This window comes from Callorhinus ursinus, unplaced genomic scaffold (genome assembly GCF_003265705.2).
Source record: "Callorhinus ursinus isolate GAN/ISIS: 27379988/994484 unplaced genomic scaffold, GSC_fseal_2.0 scaffold12, whole genome shotgun sequence".
NCBI lineage: Eukaryota > Metazoa > Chordata > Mammalia > Carnivora > Otariidae > Callorhinus > Callorhinus ursinus.
Window position 1 is genome coordinate 84,691,173 of NW_027397074.1, and position 23,736 is coordinate 84,714,908.

Below are 23,736 nucleotides of genomic sequence, written 5' to 3' on the forward strand. Positions count from 1 at the left end.
AGAACTTAATGTGGGAATTGTAGGTTTATCTTTTTTTTTTTTTAAGATTTTATTTATTTGAGAGAGAGAATGAGAGAGAGAGCATGAGAGCGGGGAGGATCAGAGGGAGAAGCAGACTCCCCGCCGAGCAGGGAGCCTGATACGGGACTCGATCCTGGGACTCCAGGATCATGACCTGAGCCGAAGGCAGTCGCTTAACCAACTGAGCCACCCAGGCACCCCTGTTTTAAATACTTGGAATACATAAGTGTACAAACAGATCTTTGCCCTAGTTAAATTTATATTCTACCAAAATCTGTCTCTTCCCTGTGCTGCAGGTTTGCATAACCCTTTCCCAGACTAGCGCAAGATTCCATTCTGTTTGTGTGTGTGTGCACTCACAAGTATCTGAGTAGCCCCCACGTGCAAGGTCAGCGGACAAGTACATGGTTAAATCCGAGATCTTGCTCTTGGGTTTATAGGCTGTTAAGGGAATCTAATACAATTAGAAAATTACATGTCCCAAGTGAGACTAAACAGGTCGAAATTCAGAGAACAATTAAATTTAATTGTGAGGTGTTGGGGAAGACTATGAGAGGTGACTGAACTGGACCTTTAAGGATGGGAAGGATGGGAAGAAGGACATTGTAGTTGGAGCAACAAGAGCAAGAGAGGAGACATTATGGGGCAAAAATAAATACGTGATCTGGCTGGAGGATAGGATGCGAGAAGGGGAGTAGTGGGGGATGTGGTTGGAAAGATAGATTGGGATCAGGCCAAGGAGTTTGGGTTTTACTGAGTTAGTAATGGGGAGCTGAGAGTTTGAGCAAAAGGGTGACCTGATTCTAGCTGTGATTTGGGAATAGTAACCTAATGAGTGTTCGATCATGTGGGTTTTTTGGTTTGTTTTTGGTTGGGATGGGGGATGTTAGGAGGTTTCTGAGTGAGACCAACAAGAGCCAATGAGTACTGGATTGGGTGCAGCTGCAGTGGGAAGAGAGCCACGGACAAGGATGGATGGACAAGACCGCCAAGGCGCAATCAACAGGGACCGGACTCCACAGCTCTGCGCACTGGGGCTTTGCACATAGATGCTCACCTTAGTTGTTGAATGAACACGTATAATGGGTATTCACAGAATAGGGAGCTCAGGATTGTCTGAACTAGGAAAAGCTCCATGGAGGAAGAGGGACTTGGTTATACTTCTGGTCTTCCTCTGCTAAGACTTTCCTTCCTAATGCTTTATAATTCTCGGTGGGTCCACTTTCTAATCTAAATTACATGCCTGGAAATTGGTTGGAGGTGCGTCCTAGGCATTCTTTCTCTGAGCTGCCCCTATCTCTTGGCTGAGAATGTGCTGGTGGGGACACTAGTGCTTCAGTATTTGAATCCCACTTGAGTGACCCTAGGTGGTGTTTTGGCCCTGAACTTCTCATGATACCACCTTCTGCAGGAGAGGCTTGATGATGGGCTGTTTCAGTGACCTGCACCTTGGTGGGGTCACTCCTGTTCCTCCAGGGTCTGCGCCTCCACTTTGGAAATCCAGTGTCAGCTCACCGGGAGGTATTCAGGCTCAGGAGGTCTTACCTGAAAAAGAGCAAACACAGGAAACATTAATACATAAGGATGCGGGTAATGGTAGTTTATATTCGAGCAGTATATTTATATACCAGGCTGGTCTGCTCAGCAGACCACATCGTGGTGTAAAGGTTTTGTGCTTTTTGTTTAAAATAGAAAATCAGAGCATGGGAATGGGAGGCAGCTGTAGGAAGCTGATGAACACAGTGTTTCTCAGTGTGATAACCATGCCGGTAGAATCAGCATCACCTGGGAACTAGTTAGAAATGCAAATTCTGGCCACTGCCACCCCCTCCCAGTCTCAGACCTGGACACTCTGATACAGGTGCTCTGCAGTCTTGTAACCAGCACACCAGGGGAGCATGAAGTCTGAGTACCACACTGAAGTCTGAGTACCAATGACTTACAAAAACTGTCTAAAAAATCTATGAGAGCTGTCAAAAATTAGAGCACTCTCCCCTGAATAGAGCTTGTTAAATACTAATGTTTTCTTCCTCTCCAGTCCATTTTCCAGACTCTTTGCATTGGGCATTAAATCTTATAAGCTCACAACTTAACCAGTATTTTATCATCCTTAATATTTTGGCCTGATTGACCCCCCCCCCCCCCGAGATCCTAAGGATGCTCTTAATGCTTTCAGCACACATTTGCAAGTTATTAGGTTGGGTTATTTTCAACAAAGATCTCCACAATGAATGATGCTATATATTGATTGTATTTCTTAAACTTCCTAAGCTTGCCCTAAAGACTAGGGTGCACCTTACTTGGAGAAGGTATCAGTTTCTTTATTATATGTCAGTTGACCACGCTTTTGCTTGCATCAAATATATGGGCTAATAATTTTCTTCCCTTCCTCCAAAAAGAGAAAATACTAAAAAAGAGGAACTGCAGAATAATTTCTCCTGGGAAGAGTTTGTAGGCTCTAGGCTCTTTAAGACTAGGATGAACGGAAATGCAGAAAAGATAGAAGATAAAACTCAACACGTTTTACTTTATATTCAGTGGTTAACTCTGGTTTTCCTAAGTAAGGCTCTTGGGTTACAGATGAGGAAGATGGGTCCCAGCTTGAGTGGTTTTTTCGAGATGTGTGAGGGTCTGAATTTTTAAGTGTTGGATTTACTCTTGAGGCACTCCCAGCCTGGAGCCAAAGCTACAGAAGGTCCCCGCCTGGTGGCTGGTGGGCGAGTGGAGACTGGGTGTGGCATAGAAGGCTCCAGAGGACTCTGCGAAGCATCCCTGAGCAGAGTGTCTGCTGGGGAAGTAGATCCCCCGGGGAAGGAGGAGACCCAGGATTCCCAAAGAGGATTTGGGGAAGGGAGAGAGAGGGGTTTTTTTTGTTTTGTTTTGTTTTGTTTTTAGTGAAATAAATTTTTCCTGAGGTGTATTTGTTCTGGAAAACTAAACAAGTAGTTTTATTTACTTTTTGAAGATTTTTTATTTAGGGCGCCTGGGTGGCTCAGTTGGTTAAGCGACTGCCTTCGGCTCAGATCATGATCCTGGAGTCCCGAGATCGAGTCCCGCATCGGGCTCCCTGCTCGGCAGGGAGTCTGCCTCTCCCTCTGACCCTATACCCTCTCATGTGCGCGCTCTCTCTCTCAAGTAAATAAAAAGATTTTATTTATTTATTTGAGAGAGAGCGAGCGAGAGAGCACAAGCAGGGAGGAGAGGGAGAAGCAGACAGGGAGTCCCATGTGGGGCTCGGTACCAGGACCCTAAGATGATGACCTGAGCCGAAGGCAGCCGCTTAACCGACTGAGCCACCCAGGCGCCCCAACAAGTAGTTTTAAAACTTTCATCTGTCCCATCCTACCCCACCGCCAGGCATAACGTGTATGCCCAAACTGTCACTTTGGGTCCTTTAGAGGCGTTAAACCGGTAAATCTACATATACTTTAGATTCCCCGGCAAGGACTGCCCTTCTTCTCTCATACAGAGGGGGACTCCCACATTTTCTTAGTGTCCTGCACGACTGCTTCATTAGCTCCCGGACTTGATTCTCCCAAGTGGGACGCTGGGGCTCCAACGTCCTGGGGTCGGGGGGCGGGGGTAGGGGCCAGGGCTGGGCCCAGCAAGCTGCTACTGCACGGGGCCCGCGGGGAGCCCGCCGCTGGCGTCCACTCCCGCGGCCCAGGCCAGAGGGGGCGGCCGGCCTCCCCACGGGTGACCCCGAGGCCGCCAGGGAGGGCGGGCGCGCGCGGAAGGCCGCGGGCCGCGGGCGTGCGGTCCTTCGGGCTGCAGGGGGCGCTGTGCGCACCCTCGGGCCCGGCCGCGAGCGCAGCTCTTGTTTAAAGGGCCGACGGGGCACGTGGCTCGGACGCAGCTCGCGGCCGCCCGGCAGGAGCTCCGAGGCTGGGCGGCTCCGCTCCGCCTCCGCCGCCGCCTGCGCGCCGCGCCAGGCCCGACAGGCCAGGCCGAGGAGAGCCGCCGAAAGAGGGACGCGAGCAGCCATGGCCGAAGCGGCGCCCGCCCGGGTAAGCGCCCCGGCCCGCGGACGCCCAGACGGGCCGGGGCCGCCGCCGCCGCCGCCGCCGCCGCCGCCGCCGCCGCCGCCGCCAGGGCCCGCGAGGGTCTCCTCCCCGCCGGCGTGGAGCGGCCTCCCGGCCCGCCGCCTCCGCCCAGGCTGGCGCCTGCCGCGTCGTGCCAGCTCGGTCCGCCCCGCCACCCCGGCTCGTGTCTGGGCCGGGCTTCCGGGCCGGCAGACCGGGCGGCCCAAACGGCAGGCTGGGCGGCGGGGGCGGCGGGGCGGCCCCGACGGCGGGGGACAGGCCGGGCTTCCTAGCAACACTTCGGATGACAGGCCTTGCATTGAAACGGAGTGGCTGTTCCCACCCCGTCCATTGTCTGGTTGGAGGCACGCAGGGAGGACAGGGTCGCCAGGCCCGTGCGGTTCTGACAACCCGAGTCTGAGGCTCAGGGAAGGGACCGGCCCAAGGTCACTCACCCAGTCGAGGCCTTAGTCCGACGTCTAGGCCAAAATTTTGGAATTACACCCCCATGAAGGTACCCAGGGTTCTACTTTGACCTAAGAGAAAGGTATGGAATGCTGTTTACCAGAGGAATTGTAGGTAGATTTTTTTTTTTTTTTAAGATTAGTTTAGCATGTTGGATTCGATTATTTGGATTATTTTGGAATGTTGGCCGGTAATGTGCAGTATGCCCAGTTGGCAGAAAAGAATCCTTTGGCTATTTTTGACACACCAGAAAATCTCTTGCAAACAGAACGCAGTAAGTGGCTTCTCCTATTATTAATATCTCTTAATGAAGTTTTCTGAAACCTTGATTTTTGTGGATCCTTTTAAAGTAGGAGCTTCCCCTCCCTCTCCTTTCATTAATGAGTTTGCTGCTTCCCTCAGGAGTCCCTGAGTTCAAGAGAGAGAAAAGAGGTGGGAATACTGTGGTTTGTGGCCCTGTCCCCTGGGGAATACCCTCCAAGGCATCTCTGTAACTGCAGTGGTGAAATCACCAGCTCCCACGGAACCCCGGGGCCACTCCCTTAGAACATTTTTCTGACCATTTCCATCCCCTCACTCCTTTCCCTCTGCCATCTTACAGTACCCGAGAGTCAAACAGGACAGATTTGCCCCCAACTCTTTCTATACAGAATTTTTCTCCTGAAGAAGGAAGAACCACATAATTGTTTTTGCATTCCCCCATTGCACCTTTACAATGGCAGGTGGTCAGTAGTTGTTACTGAATGAATGTTGTTTAATTGTGTGGTCATTCATTCATTCAGTAGGTATTCATTGAGCATCTGCAGTGAGAGAGGCACTGTTTTAGAAGCTGGGAATACAACAGCGAATCACACACACCCTCGGGGAACTTACGTTCTGGGGGAAACAAACCAAAACCCAGGCAGATGCATGGAATCATCCTGGATTCTTTTCTTCTTCTTTTTTTTTTTTTATTTTAAGATTTTATTTATTTATTTGAGAGAGAGAGAGAGAAATAGCAAGAAAGAGCACAAGCAAGGAGGAGAGGGAAAAGCAGACTCCCCAGCTGAGTAGGGAGCCTGACACGGGGCTTCATCCCGGGACTCTGGGATCATGACCTGAGCCAAAGGAGACGCTTAACCAACTGAGGCACCCAGGCGCCCTCCAGCAAGGCTTTTAGCACGAGGTACTGGGTGCACATGCTCCGGCTCATGCATCAGGCACCAGGGTGAGTTGAGGCACTCCAGAAGCTCTTTCCAAGGTGCCAAAGGACAATGGAATGAAAAAGGTGGAGAAAAACCCATGGGAAAAGATGGAGAAAAACCCATGGGAACCCAAGGGAAGAAAAACTTCTTGCTGCGTCCCTGAGCCTGAACCATCAGCAGCAGCATCGTCAACATCCTTATCATTATCATCTTAGCTGAATCAACGTGGGGCTTGTGTGCATTGAGTATTTACCACATGCTAGACATTGTGCTCAGTGCTTTCAACAAAGATTGTGTCATTCATTCTCACAATCTTCTCATGTGAGTACCATTTTCTAGATGTGGAAGTGAAGTTGAAAGCTGTGTGAAAAACCTTGCCCAAAGTCAGCCAGCTTGGGAGTGGCGGGGTTGCTGCTTGGACCCAGGCTCTCTGGCAGCAGATCTCATGTCCTCTGTGCTTTCAAGCCTGTCCCTTCATTTGCAGAGGAGGAGGAGACTAAGATCCAAGATGGAAGCCACCTGAGAAGCACAGATGCTTTCTGTCTTTGGCCACGTGTTTCCTCCCGTTTTCCACTTGCTAATTCCTTGGTCCAGCCAGTGTTTCCTGTCCCTCACTGATGTCCCTGCCTCCCTCCCACACCTGCCTGACTGGCCCGTAGGATCCTGGCTGGGGCTTGCCCTGGGCAGGTGTCACCGTGAGGCTTTGTGAAGTACGCATTTTGATGGTGTCATTCTGGTACCATCTCCCCTTTTCTTCTTGTGGACAGGCTCCAGAGAGGGACAAGCAGACAGAGGACGAAAGCCCTTCGACACCTTCTTTGTCACCCCCACCAGCTGCTGAGAAGAACTCCTACCTGTACTCCACGGAGATTACACTGTGGACGGTGGTGGCCGCCATCCAGGCCTTGGAGAAGAAGGTGGACTCCTGCCTGGCCCGCCTGCTTTCGCTAGAAGGGCGGACGGGGATGGCAGAGAAGAAGCTGGCCGACTGCGAGAAGACGGCCGTGGAGTTCGGGAACCAGCTGGAGGGCAAGTGGGCCGTGCTGGGGACCCTGCTGCAGGAGTACGGGCTGCTGCAGAGGCGGCTGGAGAACATGGAGAACCTGCTGAGGAACCGAAATTTCTGGATCCTGCGCCTGCCCCCGGGCAGCAAGGGGGAGGTCCCCAAGGTATCCCACGGGCACCTGGGGTGGGACAGCCCGAGGGACTGTGCCTGTGAGTGTGTGGGTGAGCGCGCGCGACACTGTTCCAGGTGCCCGTGACCTTTGATGACGTGGCCGTGTATTTCTCTGAGCCGGAGTGGGGCAAGCTGGACGAGTGGCAGAAGGAGCTCTACAAGCACGTGATGCGGGGCAACTACGAGACGCTGGTGTCCCTGGGTAAGGCTGCCTAGGTGGGGATCTGGGTCTGTGTCGCAGATTGGCCTTCAGCAGTCTGTGTCTTTGCTTTGACTTCTCTTCTTCTCGGTGTCTCTCCAGCTCTGTGGGCAGCTGGGTGGCGGGTGTCCAGTCTTGACCCAGCTCCCCTTCCATCCTGTATGCAGATTATGCCATCTCCAAACCAGACATCCTGACCCGGATGGAGCGGGGAGAGGAGCCTTGTCCTGAAGGCCCGTGGGGCCAGGAGGAGGGAAGTAAGAGGGAGGCAGCACGCCCAAGGAGGCCAAGCCCTGGTGAGTGGGAGCGAGCCGGGGAATGAGTGGGGCACACTCCTCTCCTGGGCTTTCCAGACGTGCTGTGAGGCCAGGAGGGGGCACATGCCCTGAACCCGAAGTGGGGCCCACTGTGTCCTAGGCCAGCCTAGTCAGGGACGGGTGCAGAGCTTTTGTCTTAGAGCTGCTCAGTTTCTGCTTCTGAATGCGGGGGCCAGCGGTACTGGCGTCGTGTGGGTGGGTGTTGTGTGGACTCCCAGACACAGCAGACGTCAAGCGTGGACTTGCTGAGTGTTGTGTAAGCGGGGGCCCCTGCTCACAGCAGCATACTGCTGCCTCTCTCGCTTGCCCCTCCCACCTCTGCTCCCTGACATGAGCCCGCGGCTGTAGGGCCTGTCGTGAACTGGCTTCCCTTTGTGGAAACGGCCGTCTGGGGGGAGCGGCCCCGACTTCATCCCCGGAGCTGGTGTGGTAAGGGACAGTGGTTCCAGAGTTGACAGCACATCAGAGTCGTCTGGGAGGCTTTTTTAAAAAATAAAATTTAAGGAAATAAGCGGAAGTAGGGAGAAGAGTCCAGCAAACCTCCAAGTGACCGTCACACACATGGAACAGTGATCAGGAGTTGCCACGTTGGCTTCCTCTGTCTCTTCCTTTTCTCTGAACGTAACCGAAATACCAGTGTCACACCCAGCAGATTAACATCTCATCCCGAGTCCATGTTCTCTCCCCCCCTCCCCGATTATCTCAAAACTGTTTTCTATAGGTGTTGGGTCCCCTAATGCTGGGACACTGACGTCCACCTGTTGCATTCGATTTATAAAAAGTCTGTTAAAAATCCTGTGAAAGCCTCCCCCCGCCCCGTATTTAACAGCCTTACTGTGATAGAGTTAACTACCAGCCAGTTCCCGGATTAGAGTATACAGCTCAGTGTTTTCCCTCTCTTCACGGTTTTGTGACCATCACCACAATCTGAACTTCCCTTGCCCACCAAAGAGAAACCTGTACTTGTGGACGTTAATTTCCTGTTTTCCTCCCCCTGCTCCCCAGCCCTAGGCAACTTCTCATCTCCTCTCTGTGTCTTAGATCTGCTGCTTCTGGACATTTCACGTAAATAGAGTGCCGTGTGGGACCTTTAGTGACTGCCTTCTTTCGCTGAGTGTGCGCTCCAGCCTTACCCACCTCGCGGCCTCTGTCGGTACCTCTGTGGATACCCATGTTACCACATTCTGTTGCTCCGCTCCTCAGTTGATGGACCATCCTCACCTGCCCCTCTTTAGTATCATTTCTTTGTTAACATTCTAACATCATTTATCTTTTTTTTTTTTTTTTAAGATTTTATTTATATCAGAGAGAGAGCGCGAGCGAGCACAAACAGGGAGAGGGGCAGGCGGAGGGAGAAGCAGACTCCCCGCTGAGCAAGGAGCCCGATGCGGGGCTCCATCCCAGGACCCCAGGATCATGACTGAGCCGAAGGCAGACGCTCAATGACTTAGCCACCCAGGCGCCCCTATTTTTAGATGTTTAGAAATGGTTCTTTTTGCCTTTTCATTTAACGTTTTGAATACGTAAGGCATGTTACGTTTGCAAAGTCAAAATGGTTTAACAGGATACATTCAGGGAAATCTTATTTCCATTCTTGTCCCCTCCTTGTCCCTACAGATAACCATTTTTATTAGTGTCTTGTTTATACTTCCAGTGTTTCCTTTCAGAAAGATCAGTAACAGGTGTATTTGCTTTCCCCCATCCCTGTCTTACGCAATTTGTCCTGGATATCACTTCATATGTATATATACAGACCTTCCTCCTTTACTTTTGTGGATGCAGAATGGCCCAAGGTATGAGATCGCAGAGTTTGTTTAACCAGTCCCTGCTGGTGGACACTTAAGGTATTTCCAGTATTTTGCTGATATAAATAATGCTGTAGAGGCTACTTTGTGCATAAGGCAGCTCATATTTTTGCCAGTGTATCTTTGGCACAGATTCCTAGAAGCTGCACTGCTGGGTCAGAGGTAAATGAATACATAAGTTTTCAAGAATTTATTCACCAAATACCCCTCCATGGAGTTTTTATCATTTGCGTCTCCCTCAGTGTTGTGAAAGAGGCCCCTTCCCAGCTCCCCCAGCCTTAAGCAATGACAAGTTTCCCTGGCTATCCATAGACATTTGTCTAGCCTGGACATCTCATATGAATGGAATCCTACAGTACATGGTCTTTCGACTCTGGCTTCTTAGCATAGTGTTTTCAGGGTTCATCCATGTTGAACTGTGTATCAATATTTCATTTCTGTTTTCTTTTTTTTTTTTTATCCCGGTCAAATACACATAACATAAAATTTACCATCTTAGCCATTTTTAGGTGTACTGTTTGGTGGTATTAAATACATTATAATGTGACGCAATCCCATCAGAACTCTTTTCACCCTGTAAAGCTGAAACTCTATACTCATTGAACAGTAATCCCTCATTGTGCCCCCTGCCCCAGCCCCTGGCAACCACAGTACTACTTTCAGTCTCTATGATTTTGTCTACTCCAAGGACCTCATAGAAGTGGAATCACACAGCATTTGTCGTTTCATGACTGGTTTTATTTCACGTAGCATGATGTCCTTAAGGTTCATCTGTATTGTAGCAGGTATCAGAATTTCTTTCCTATTTTTAGTCTAAATAACGTGTTGTCTGTGCCTACCACATTTTGCTTATCCATTCATCTGTTGACAGACACTTGGGTTTCCACGTTTTAGCTATTGTGAATAATGCTGTTATGGTCATGGATATACAAATACCTCTTGGAGACTCTGTCTTCAGTTCTTTTCAGTATATACTTAGAAGTGGAATTTCTGGGTCATATGGTAATTCTATTTTTATTTTTTTTTAAAGATTTTATTTATTTATTTGAGATAGAGAGCAAGAGCAGGGGGCAGAGGGGGAAGCAGGAGAGCCAATGCAGGACTCCAGCCCAGGACCCTGGGATCATGACCTGAGCTGAAGACAGACGCTTCACCGACTGAGCCACCCAGGCACCCTCTATTTTTAATTTTTTGAGGACTGTTAACTGTTTTCTACAGTGACTGTACCATTTTATATTCTTACCAACAGTGTGCAGGGGTTCTAGTTTCTCCACATTCTTGTCAACACTATTTTCTGGTGTTTCTTTTTAATATTAGCCATCATAATGAGTGTGAAGTGGTATCTTAGAGTTTCTATGTCTAGTCTGTTGAATGGTTTTATTGTGAAAGGGTGTTGAATTTTCTCAGATGCTTTTTCTGTATCAATTGAGATGATCATGGGGGTGTTCTCCCTTCATTCTGTTAGTATGGTGTATTCCATTGATCTAGTTTCGTATGTTGAACCAACCTTGCATTCCAGGAATACACTCCACTTGGTCATGGTGTTTAATCCTTTTTTTTTTTTCTTCAGGATTTTATTTATTTGAGAGAGAGAGCGTGAGGGGGTGGGGTGGCAGAGGGATAGGGAGGAGCAGACTCCCCACTGAGCAAGGAGCCCCAAGTGGGGCTCAATCCCTGGAATCATGACCTGAGCTGAAGGCAGAGGCTTAAATGACTGAGCCACTCAGTTACCGTGGGAACAGGGGTTTTTTTCTTTTCTTTTTTTTCCTTCTTTTTTTTTTTTTTATTTGAGAGAGAGTGGGGAGGAGAGGGAGGAGGGTCAGAGGGAGAAGCACACTCCCTGCTGAGCAGGGAGCCTGATGTGGGACTTGATCCTGGGACTCCGGGATCATGACCTGAGCCAAAGGCAGACTCCCAACCGACTGAGCCACCCACGTGCCCCAAGAGTATATTTTTAATGGTACCTCTCTTATATGAGTGTGGTTGAGTATCTTTTTATTTGTTTATGGGCCATTTAAATTTCTTACTCTGTGAACTCTTTGTTCATCTCTTTTGCCCTAGGGAGCTTTTTTAAAATGCATACTAATGGATGCCCAGGTGCCTCAGTCGGTTAAGTGTCTGACTTTGGCTCAGGTCGTGATCTCAGGTTCCTGGGATTGAGTCCTGTGTCAGGCTCCGTGCTCAGCAGGGAGTCTGCTTCTCTCTCCCTCTCTTCCTCTGCCCCTCTAACCCCTGACTTGTGCCTGCACTTGCACACTCTCTCAAATAAATTAAATCTTAAAAAAAAAAAAAACAACCTGCAGGGCACCTGGGTGGCTCAGTTGGTTGGGCGGCTGCCTTCGGCTCAGGTCATGATCCCGGAGTCCCGGGATCGAGTCCCGCATCGGGCTCCCTGCTCAGCGGGGAGTCTGCTTCTCCCTCTGGCCCTCTCCCCTCTCGTGCTCTCTCTCTCTGTCTCTCTCATTCTCTCAAATAAATAAATAAAATCTTTAAAAAAAAAACCCAGAAACTGCAGGGGCGCCTGGGTGGCTCAGTCGGTTAAGCATCTGCCTTCAGCTCAGGTCATGGTCCCGGGGCCCTGGGATCGAGCCCTGTGTCAGGCTCCCTGCTCTGCGGGGAGTGTGTTTCTCCTTCTCTGCCTTTCCTCTTGCTTCTGTGTGCACGTGTGCATGCACGCTCTCTCTCTCAAATAAATAAAATCTCTAAAGATAAATAAATACAATAAAATCTTTTTCAAAAAATGCATACTTCCTAGGCCTACCCAGAACTACTAATGAGAATCTTGGGGTGCTTCCAAGGGGATCCTTATACATCAGCCTGGTACAGGACTTGGGACTGGATGGCACTGTTGTTGTTCTGAGCTGGGAGGCCCTAACAAGCCACACCCTTGGCTCTGCTGTGTCATGACTTATCTGGTACAATCAGATGTTCCTGTGCTATACCTTTTCCTTCTCTTTCAGCCTCTAAGGATCAGTGAAGTCCACTAGCCTGTGTTTGGCCTGATGCCCTCCATCAGTCCCAGTGACTACAGTCAGCCCTTCCTCAGAGGCTCCTGCCCCCGGGGGGGATCTCTGTGTTATCCTTGGTGTCACTGAGTTGCATTTTCCAGGCCTCCCTCCACACCCAGAGCACATCCTCAGCCCCGTCAGCCCTGCCCGGGAGGAGCCAAAAGAAGGGCAGGTCCCCAAGCACCAGCAAGACTCAGAGGCAAGAGCAACTGTACCTGGAGTGAGCACGGGTGAGTGAGGGCCGCCGGGCAGCCATGTGAACAGCATCTCAGCAACAGGACCAGACAGGTGCTACTGAGAACGAGTGCTAAAGCGTGAGGGTGGGACAGATGGTGGGCACCAGGCTTGGCTGAGCTGGACAGGCTTCCTGGGAAGGGGACCCCTGAGACAGGTCTTAGAGGAAGGGTAGATTTGGGCTGGGAACGAAGGGCATTTTCCGCAGGAGAAAATGGTCTGAGCCAAAGTGTGGGTCCCTGAGGTCTGCTGGGGGCCAGGCCCTCTGGCCTGGCTGGAGTGAGGGGAGGGACACACAAAGGTGGGTCCTGGGCCTCCTCAGCCTTCCTGCCATGGTCACGTTAACTGGACAGTCTATGTTACATGCCTAGCATGGTGCTGGCATGTGCCTTCTTCAGTAAATGTCCTCTGTCTGTGAGAGGCTCTGTGGCTTCAGTCCCCCCTTCCAGGGATCTCTGCCTGTGTGTAAAGGAAGTTCCTGTCCATCGTTTTACAAAAATGAAGTATAACTCAGAGGGCATTTGGCATAACGTGTGGCATATAATCCAGAGCCTTGTTGTCTGTCTCCAGACTGCACCTTGCTAGCTTGGCTTCTCCTGTTCCCATGCCCCCTCCTTCTTCCTCCTTCCGGCAGGCTTGACTTTTCAGTCTGGGTTGCTTTCTCTCCAGTTATTTCTGTGACTCTCCCCCAATGACTATGAGCTCCCTGGGGGTGGAGGTGATCCTCCCTCCCTCCCTGGTATCCCTGTTGCCCAGCCAGTGTGTAAGGAGAGAGGACCTTCTCATTGTCCCTGTTCCACTGCAGCCTGGCACTGTGCCCCAAGGGGCCTCCCCAAACCCGCTGTCCTTCGGAGGCCCATCAGGGTGATGGAGCTGTCAGCACTGGCCCAGATGGGAACGGGAGGCGCGGCCTTCACCGCTCTCCTCTCGCCTCTGAAGTGGACGCCGTGGAGTGGGCAGTCCTCCGGACGGAGCCCGGGGGCCCCCTCTTCCTGGCTGGCGTTTGAGCATGTCCGGGGTCTGCTTAGAGATGCCCGTGCTGTCCTGCACGAGCCCGGTGTCGGGAAAGGCCCTCACAGTGTCTCTCTCACAGGGCCTCCAGCCTCTGTTAAACGGGAGGAAGAATCTTCAGGTGGGGAGTCTCCAACCTCCCCTCCTGGGGACAGCCTGCCCAGCATAGGGCCAGGTGAGTGATGGGAGGGGGCCCTTGGGAGTGGGGTAGGAGGTGGCACAGTGGGCCCTGGTGAGGGGCTTCTTCCAGAGGGGTCCCTTCCTCATCCCCAGGTACTGTTGCCCTGGGGCTCTTGGCGACCCAGACCATCTAGGTACTGGTTTTCCCCCATCACGTTTGGCCTGGTGGGAAGGTGCATGCTGCGTGAACACAAGCTGCACGCACCAGGTTTGTGGTCTGGTGACAGGCCTCATGGCAACCCTGTGAAGTGGTTCAGGCGCACAACCTCCAGTGTCTTGCAGTTTGTACATGGTGGCTTACAATTTAAATTTAGGTCCCCCGCCTAGAGTCCACAAAACTGGGCTTATACCCTGATGAGCAGGAAAAAAGAAAGCAATTATTGCCCATTCTCACTTTGGGGTGGTTTTCTCTCCTAATAGAAAGGGATCCAGTTCTCACCCGATTCCATCATGGTACCAGCTTTGGTGGGAGGTAGAGGTGAGATGTGGGCCCACCTTGGGGTTATGGCATGGTGGGAATCCAAGCTGGAGATGGGCTTCAAATGAAGAGGTCTGGGAACCTTGGCCTTCACATGGAATAGGGCCTGAGACCCACACTAATCCCTAAGTTTAGGAATACCACGGTAGCCCATTGAATGCAACAGTTTAGATGCAAAGTTTAGATGATTCTTACAGACTCTTTACCGATTCTGTAGCTGGAGGACTAAATTACAAACCGCTGGGTCATTTCCAACGTAGAAATAAAAGTTCTGTCAGGAGTTATTTGTGAGGGTTGCTGGGAAGCTGCACTGAGTAAGAACCCCAAGGTCTTGACACCAGGTGCTGGTCCAGAAGGTTCAGCAGTTAGCAACAGTCTCCTGGGGTGGGATTTCAGTTCATGCTTCGGCAAGAATAGAAATTGCTCTTGCCCTAGACCTTGGAAATTGCTGGTAAGGCACTAAAGATTTTGTTTTAATAGAGGGTAAGGTTCGCGGTCAGCGTTTGAGCAGACCTTGGGCTGCAGCAGCTGAGCCGCTGGGTACTGGGGGAGGTCAGAGAAGCCAGTAGTCGGGGCTGATTCCAGAAAGCCCAGAGGGGAATAGCAGTTGAAGGATCTTGAAGAATGCACAGTGTTCCAGGTAGGGTCTGTGGCCGGGACCTTCCTTCCCAGCATCAGGGACCCCTGTGTTGCCTCAGAGCCCCCCTCCAATGTCCTGGCAGCTCCTATGCCTCAGTCCCACCTCAGAGTCAAGTGTGACTCACACTGAGGTTCAACCAGGAAGCCTAGGTCCTCGTGCCTCCGGCCTGTCCCTTGAGAGCAGGTGCCAGGCAGGTAGTGGATGCTCAGTGTTGATTTGTTATGTGGATGAGTAGCTCGGAGTATGGCTAAGACACCCGCCACCTCCAGGCCTGAGGCTGCTTACCTAGTCCAGTGGCCCCAGGGCTCACTGTCCTTCATCGGTGGGAACTAATGTTATCAGAATTCTTGGGGATCCCATGTGGCCAGTGTATCTCAGGGTCCAGGGGCTCCACTGCATCCTCCACCTGTTGTCTTTCACTCCATCTGGCCTCTGACCTCCCCCTCCTCGGGTCCCTGGCTCCTGGTTTTGCGGCTTTGTCTCCTCTCTCCAAGCTTGGCCCCCAGGAATGGGCCACTGGAACATCTGGGCCACGTGACCATAAACAGACTGGATGATGTTGGGAGGCCGTGCCTGCTCGGTAGGGCGAAGTGCACAGGCTCCCTGATGTGTGCTCTGAGCACGTGCAGGGGAAAGGACTCCAGGAAAGCAGGAGGAGCAGGATGGGTGCAGAGGTGGCTAGGGATGTGCCTGGGGGCCAGGGCTGGGGGAGTGGCCTGGGTGAGGGCTAGTGTGGCCCACTTGAAATCAATGGAGAGTCCTTTCTCCAGGTGGTGGTGGTGTGGTCATTAAGACAGAAGCACAATCTGAGGACGAGATGATGCCCGAGCAGCTCTTCCTGGGGGAGTCCCGTAGCCAGCCCGTGTGTAGAATGCCCAAGGGGCCCAGGAGCAGGACCCCGGGCCCTGGCCGGCTTCATGCCGCAGGAGTGCCACGGGTGCGGGCAGGGGACCCGCGGCGGGCAGGGGACCCGCGGCCGCCAGGGGCCGTGGGGGAGCCGCCCCGCATCCTTCCTCGCCGGCGAGAGCGGACCTTCCCCTGCCCCGACTGCGGGCAGAGTTTCCGCTTGAAGATTAACCTGACCATTCACCAGCGGACCCACGTGGAGGAGGAGCACAGGGAGACGCCGGGGAGCCCGCCCCCGGGCTGGGGGGAGGCCCACCCGGCTCTGGAGCCGGGGGAGGTGGTGGTGCCGGGCCCTGTCATCCGCTGGCTCCCCGAGGAGCCCGGAGGCCACCGCTCCCTGGCAGGCAGGCCGTGCCTGGGGCGGCGGCCGGCGACCAACAAGATGTACCACTGCAGCGAGTGCCTGCGCTTCTTCCAGCAGCGGAAGAGCCTGCTGCTGCACCAGCGCCTGCACACCGGCACCAGCCAGGGCTGGCCGGCCTGTCCCTACTGCGGCAAGGCCTTCCGCCGGCCCTCCGACCTCTTCCGGCACCAGCGCATCCACACTGGCGAGCGGCCCTACCAGTGCCCGCAGTGCGGCCGGGCCTTCAATCGGAACCACCACCTGGCTGTGCACATGCAGACTCACGCCCGAGGCCAGGCCGGCCCGCACTTCCCTGCTTCCTCTGCCCTCCCTGGGAGCCCCCCGCTGCCCCGTCCCAGCCACAGCCAGGAGGGCTGAGTCGGCAGGAGCCTGCAGGGGTACCCTCCGGCTCTCCTGGGGCACCCCCCGCAGGACTTCTGTCCACCTTCAGGCCTTTCCCCTTGTGCCTGACGCTGGTTCCTCGTTCCGGAATAACTTTGGAGAAAACTTTTTTTCATTCAGATGGGAAGCAGCGGCCTTTTTGGTGACTGTGTGTGTGTGACCAGATGCCTCAATTTCCTGTTTCCTAAGTTTGTCACTTTTTGCCGCCTTTTCTACATTCCTGACTTAGAAAGGATCCCTTAAGGCTTAGAGGATGCCAACCTTCGGCGAAAGCAAGAGGACTGGAGATAGAGGCCTTTCCAGTAGGGGGCGATAGAGACATGGAGGGCCTGCAGTTTTGATACTGCCCACAGAGGTCACAGCAGATGGACAGACAGTTTGAAGAGTAGGCACTGGAAATTTGAGTTTCCTACTGTGTTATTTTGAAACCTTTTTTTTTTTTTTCCTTTTCCTCCATACGGAGTTTTTCTAGTGCTTTTGTAAGTGTTAAGTGTGGTTGCAAAGGGGACCAGGAGCCCTGAGGGTCAGGAATTATTCTGCCACCTCCTTGTGTGTGGGGATGGTAGAGGGGCTGTCCGGATCAGCCCGGGTGTGGGAGGATGCTTGGCTGCTGCCCTGGACATCTGGTGCCTTCCCGGGTATGCGCTCTTTGGCCCAGAATGATTCCCAATATCCCAACATCCGTGACTGATTTTGGTTATTAGTTGAGAGGGGGGAAACTGAGGCCTGGAGTGGCTGACCCTTCCCCCAAGGTTTCAGTATTATGGGTATGCACACTCCATGGACTGGACCCTGCACAACACTTTAGGGATGGGGGAGATGCAGATCCAGCCCCGGAAGCTCCTCCCAGAGGAAGATCCTGATGTGGGTGAGGCTGGTCAGCCAAGCTGGATTCCTGGGCTACCAGGCCTGAATTGTCACATTAAAGGAGCAGTTGGTTTCCAAGAATTTGGGGCTGGTAGCAGAGCTAGGCCAGGATTTTTTTAACCACCTCCAGCCTCATGTTCCTCATCTGTCAAAGGGGGTAATGACCCCAGTGCATCCTACCTCACCTTAGGGTTTTCAGGGTCATAAAAGATTTAGAGGCAGTGGGCCAAACAGGAAGCCTGGTTTTGTCCTTCTTTTCTAGTTCAGGGCCCCCCCCCCTTCTCTTCCATGTTCATCTCCAGCCCTTTGCCCCAGTCAGAATCCCTCAGGAAGGACCTTTCTTTTCTAGAGTGAGTGGAAGGTCCCTTGGGTACAGAGTTAGGAGAGACTTTCCCATTGGGCTACATCCCCAAGGAGCCCTTTGTATTTCAGTGGAATAAATTCTTACCAAAGCAGTGAGGTTCAAACCGTAGAAGTTCGGGCAATAGCATCAGGCCTCCTGGAGAAGTCTTGATGGCAGCTAGCATCTTGTGCCTCTTAAATCACACCATTTTGGGTACTGCCTATAGACCAACCCTTGGTTTGGGAGATTTAAAACTGGGTCCTCGGCTATTTTGATTGTTGTCTTATTTGCCTTGGCACTATGTGAAGTGGCAAGCATTCAGACCTGCTTCCAGGTGCCTGGGTCCCTGGCTCTGCCACTTCTTGTTGCCCCTCTGACCCTCACCCCACATCCCAAAGGGGCAGATGGGAACGTTGCCATCATCTCTGGGGCAAGAGTGAGTATGCAAGTCGGTTGAGAGCCCAGCCAAGTTCCCCTGGGCTTGGGAAGAAGAGCTACCACCTTCCCCTGCTGTGCATTCTGTTTGTCTGCTCCGGCATCCCCAACCCTAACCAGGGGCCCCACCAGTCAGAGCTGGGCTGTCAGCAAGTGTTCAGACAGGATATGGTGCAAATGGAGCTGCTCTGAGCTTACCCCTTCACTTTAAGAGCTAGTTTCAGGTGTTTCCTGGGGATGCCTCAAGGCTCAAAGTTCCTAGACCTTTCTAATGCTTAATGTCCTGTGTAAACACAGGTACTCCAGCAATAGCACAAGCCAGGAGTGATCGCTGGACACAGGCCCTCCCGTTTCTTCCAAAGCACTCAGTGTACCGGGTTCCTGGTTAGGCCTTGTCAGTTTACCTGGCACACATGCATCGTGGTGCCGGAGCAGAGCGGTGCTCCAGAACCCTGGAGGCTAGAACCTGGTTTGGCCCTCGGCTCGCTCCTAGCTCTGCGTCTTGGCTTCCTCATTTGTAAACAAGGAAGGGTGGGGTCCTGGTGCTAAAGGCTCTTAAGAACTGTGACGGTGGCGGCCCTTTGCCTTCATCGGTGCTCAATAAATATGTTGAACTGAAGGAGTGTGTGCATGACCTTCCTGCTCTCCGGGAGTCAGTCCGCTAGGGGAGCCCGTCCAGCAGGCGGGCCCGCGGCCCCGCACAAGCCGGGGATCCCGGGCTGCGGCGGCGCGCGAGAGCAGCCCCCACGCCAGGCGCCCTCAGTCGCCGGCCCCGCCCCCTCTGGGCGTCCGCTGCGGGGGCGGGGCCCCTCGCCAGACCAGTGGGAAATCGGCTCCGGGCGGCCGGGACACGCCGCGCGCGGGCCGGGGGGCGGAGCTTCCAGGGCTGGCCAATGAGGAACCTGCTCCGGGACGCGGGGCGGGTCCCATCGGGGCAGGGCTACCGCCTGCCGGGGTTGCCGCGACGCCGACGCCCCAGCGCTGCTAAAGCAGGCCGAGGCCGACGGCTGCTTTAGAGCCGGGGGGATGATGACCACCGGGACGCTCGAGGCCACAGCGGCCACCGGGAGCTGTCCGAAGTCAACGATAAAGTACCTTCTCCTTTCTTGGCTACAGTTTGCTAGTCTGCGGACTTAGCCAAAGATTTCCGAGGTTCCCGCCAGCCCTGACGATTGGCCGAGCCAGCTCTGGTGGGGCGGGGGAGGGGGCGGGAGGTCGGGGGGAGGGGGAGGATGGCCTGCGAGCGTGTTCACTCCGGAGACCCTTCAGGGCTTTCCTTTTTTGGACCTGTCCTTCAGCCCACCCACTCCGCCCCCTGCCCTGACAAGTTAAGGAGACCATCATCCCGTTGTCACCCCCTTTTCCATACTGAGACCAGTTGCTGTTGTCTTGGGAGGTTATTTTCCCGCCAACCTGGGCCCTCGCCTTCCTCCTGTGGAGCAGTCTTGCACCTGGCTGTGAGGATCCCCTAAAACTCTTCTAGGCACGAACTCTGATTTCAGTCAGGATGCCTTTGAGGGCCTGCTTGCTCTTTTCCCAAGTTCCCCAAGAAGTCCTCCCTACTGCTGCTGGGAGGGGGTCTGTGTTACAGAGGACCTTTGGCTATGTGTGCTTCAGGCTCAGATTTGACTTAGTCTGTCCCTGGCCTGCATGACAAGAACTGTCAAGACGAGATTTTTCCACATCTCCGAAGGGAAGAGGTGTCATCTCCTGGTAGAAATAGATTTTTTTTTTAATTTATTTTTATTATTTTTTAAGATTTTATTTATTTGACAGAGAGAGATCACAAGTAGGCAGACAGGCAGGCAGAGGGAGAGGGAGAAGCAGGCTCCCCTTTGAGCAGGGAGCCTGATGCGGCGCTCGATCCCAGGACCCTGGGATCATGACCTGAACCGAAGGCAGTCGCTTAACCAATTGAGCCACCCAGGCGCCCCTAGAAATAGCTTTGAAATGCTTTTAGATACATCCCTGAGTGCCAGATTTGTGACAGGGCATTACAGGACTAGAAGATGTTCATCCTTAATCTGTGCAGACCAGATCTTCCTCCTCCAGGCTACACCTCGTACTGATAAGAGGCCAGACTCAGAGATGGAACAATTGCCCTGTAAGAGAAGAAAGGAAGGGACAGCTGTTTGATGACCAGTACCCAGTATGTGTTGGACATTTTGCGAAGCGCTTTTTGGAGGAGGTATTGAGGGAACCTCGGTTGCACAGAATTGGGCTATTGGTCTTTGGTTCATAACACATTCTGATTATTGGCCCTCAGCTTTTATGTTTGTTTTAGTAATAATAACATGTGCCAAGGGCAGCAATACACACTGAGTGCTTTTCCACACCTTCAGTTCACTTCATCCTCACAACTACCCCCAAAACATGCAAGATTCAAATGGCAGGGGAGGTATTGAGTCAAGTTCTAGTTAAGTTCCATTTCCAGCAATGTTTCCATTATATCTCGGCTGTCCCTGGGGAGGCATTCCTGAATTTCTTATTTTATTACTTCTAGTAATATATGATAAATTTTCCATGTCCTGGGGCAGGATATTTTTGGAAATATTTCTTTGTTCTGACTACTCTTAAGTGCTGGCTTTCAACTTTCTCTGGCTCCATTTCCTGGCAGCTAGGACCTAGCCTCCTAGTGTGAAGGGCACCCTGGGGCTGGTAAACAAGGCACCTGGGTCACAAGGCCCTAATAGGTCAAAAGGTCACATGCCAGTGAATGTTGGGGTGGAAGGGCCTTAGAGATACCAAAGCCAGAACAACAGAACCTTACCTCTGAGTCCTGAGTAATGGGGTGGGTTTGCTCTAGAATACTCGACAACTGAAATGGCATTCTGAGTGTGCATTTGTCTCCTGGGAAGTTTTCTGGACCACTCACTTCCTCACTTCTGCTGGGCTATGTTCCCAGATGCAGAAAAAAAGTTTGGTTAAGTAATTGCCTAAGCTAATATCGCTATTATGTGGTAGAGCTATGATTTGAATCCATTACACTCTGTCCATTCATGATGGTAATGCTTTGTTATTCATTTTCCATTGCCCCTGGGTCTTGGTTCAAGATTCTTCCCTTGGGGGCTCTGTGGTGTCCAGTGTCCACTGTCTTTGAAAGTCTGCCAGCAAGGGTCTGTTTGGGGGTCTGACCAGTAAGGTCTTCTGGCATGCAGAACAAGTTTCCCCCATTCTAAAAGACCCTGTAGCTGGGAATGGCTCTGGTACCTCTTTCATGGTGGTTGACTCACCTCCTTGTGTCTAGTTGCAGGAATGGCATATGGGGACTGGCCTCCCATGAGAGGCTCAGATCCAGTCTGCAGAGGTCTCTCTTCTGGCCATCTTGGACGCCATTCAGATTGTGGAAATGATGGAGTCCCAGGACAGCCAACCTCAGAGCTAGGAGAGGCGGACAAAAACAGCTGAGAAGTCGCCCAACTGCGAGAAGACGGCCGTGGAGTTCAAGAACCAGCTGGAGGGCAAGTGGGCCGTGCTGGGGACCCTGCTGCAGGAGTACGGGCTGCTGTAGAGGTGGCTGGAGAACATGGAGAACCTGCTGAGAAATGGGAACTTCTGGGTCCTGAGGCTGCCCCTGGGCAGCAAGGGAGAGGCCCCTAAAGTACAGGAACTTGGTGGGGTGGAGAGGGCTTGCTTGGCTTCAGCAGGGTCCTCAGACTCATAGTGGACGGAGTGCCATGTCTGCCAAAACTTGACCTCTTGGCTTTTTTTTTAATTTAATTTATTTTTGAAGATTTTATTTATTTATTTGGCAGAGAGAGACACAGCGAGAGAGGGAACACAAGCAGGGAGAGTGGGAGAGGGAGAAACAGGCTTCCTGCTGAGCAGAGAGCCTGATGCGGGGCTCGATCCCAGGACCCCGGGGATCATGACCTGAGCCAAAGGCAGATGCTTAACAACTGAGCCACCCAGGCGCCCCTTGGCTCTTTTTTTTTTTTTTTTTTTTTTTAAGATTTATTTATTTGGGATGCTTGGGTGGCTCAGTCGTTTAAGCGTCTGCCTTCAGCTCAGGTCATGATCTTGAGGTCCTGGGATCAAGTGCCGCATCAGGCTCCTGGCTCAGTGAGGAGCCTCCTTCTCTCTGTGCCTGCCACTCCCCCTGCTTGTGCGCGCTCTCTCTCTCTCTCTCTCTCTCTCTGACAAAAACATAAATAAAATCTTTAAGAAAAAGATTTATTTATTTTAGAGAGAAAGAACATGGGGTTAGGTGGGGCAGAGGGAGAGGGAGAGAGAATCTCCAAGCAGACTCTGTGCTGAACATGGAGCCCTATGCAGTACTCGATCTCATGACCTGAGATCACAACCTGAGCTGAAACCAAGAGTCAGACACCTAACTGACTGCACCACCCAGGCGCCCCCGGACCTCTTGGTTCTTAATGCCAGTCACTGGTTGACTTTAAAGGGCTTGAAAAACTCCAGAAGAGAAGCATGACACAGCAGAGATGGCTGCACAGCAGGTGATGTGGGGCTGGTCGGGAGGGTTATGGTTGTGCTTGCTGCTCCAGAATGACCTCTGAGGGCGAGGCCTGGCTCAGGTGGGGGAAATCACAGAAGATACATGTGAACCTGGGAGAGGGGACGAGAACCCAGGAGTGCTGATCCTGAATCCTTCTAGCCACTGGTCCCTGCTCTTATCTGAAGCAGATATACTGGAGATGAGGTTGCAATTGTCTGGTCGTTTGGCCAGTGATGCCCTCTGGTTTGGGGGCAGGGAGAGGAGACTGGAGCTGGTTTTCACTGTTCTCTGAAATGGCTGTGGCTCACGTTGGTATGGGGGGACCTATACTTCCAGGTGTCTCTGACGACAGAAGATGTGGCCATGTGACTCCGAGCAGGAGTGGAGCAGCCTGGAAAACTGGCAGAAGGAGCTCTGCAAGCACATGAGAGGGAACCGTGAGACTTTGGTCTCCCTGGTAAGAGGCTGGCTCCTGGGGGCTTCCAGGCCCAGAGTCCTTGGCTTTATTCCTTTATTGAATCAAAAGAGCCTCTTGGATTTGAGAACAAAAAGCACTTTGAGATCCTTTGATTAGCTGTCTTCAAGCAGGTAGAAGGTATCCTTAATTCCCATGTTTAGGTTTAATGAAATGAAATGAAATACAGGGAGGTTAAATGACTTGTCCAAGGTCTCATGGAGACTGGCTGTGAATTGGCAGCCGCTCCTCACTATATTGCCCTTCCCATGGTACCAGGGGCAACTCTTAGGCACACATCTTCTCTCACCTGCCAGCCTGTTTATCTCTGGTGAGCTGAGGCCTCCCCTAATTTATATTTGCACTCCTAGGACTCACTGAGCTGTACTCTGCACACTGTGAGTTCTCCAGAAACTGCTGAATGAAGGAGTAGGCATCTTCTTAAGGGTGCCCCAGGGCCATAAAAGGAGGTTGAGTCCTGGAACAGGAAGTTCTTCAGGCTGTGGATTAAGAGCCAGGGCGTGTGCACTTGTGTGTTTGTGTAAGACATGATTAAACAGATTTTGTAGCTGCCACACTCCTATTCCATTTCAGCTTGCACACCTGAGTTCTCCCACTGCTTTGAGGAGCTCAGCAGTTAGCTTTTTGTCCACCTTCCCCAGTTGGGAGGCTGAGGCCCAGAGCAAGGTGCCTTCCTTCCCTTTGCCTGGCCACCAATTTTCCTCTTGCAGAAGATGGTCCCGGTGTGCTGCAAGGCCATGGGGTGAGGGAGGATGCCAGGCTCCGGGG

General features: G+C 52.4%; 1 protein-coding gene across 4 annotated transcripts; it reads left to right on the top strand.

Annotated features, from left to right (window-relative positions):
• The first annotated feature begins 3,861 nt into the window (after nt 1-3,861).
• Nucleotides 3,862-18,656, top strand: ZNF783 (zinc finger protein 783). 4 transcript variants are annotated; one of them, XM_073899365.1, is made up of 7 exons: nt 3,862-4,028; nt 6,460-6,861; nt 6,945-7,071; nt 7,236-7,364; nt 12,300-12,428; nt 13,238-13,618; nt 15,512-16,514. In XM_073899365.1, the coding sequence occupies exons 1-7, from the start codon at nt 4,005-4,007 to the stop codon at nt 16,366-16,368; spliced, it is 2,049 nt and encodes a 682-aa protein (XP_073755466.1). In that variant the 5' UTR covers nt 3,862-4,004; the 3' UTR covers nt 16,369-16,514. The 4 variants fall into 4 exon arrangements, with proteins under 4 accessions (XP_073755466.1, XP_073755464.1, XP_073755468.1 ...); XM_073899363.1 differs by lacking the exon at nt 3,862-4,028 and adding an exon at nt 4,295-4,782; XM_073899367.1 differs by lacking the exon at nt 3,862-4,028 and adding an exon at nt 4,296-4,782 and having other exon boundaries at nt 16,066-18,656.
• The last annotated feature ends 5,080 nt before the right edge of the window (nt 18,657-23,736 follow it).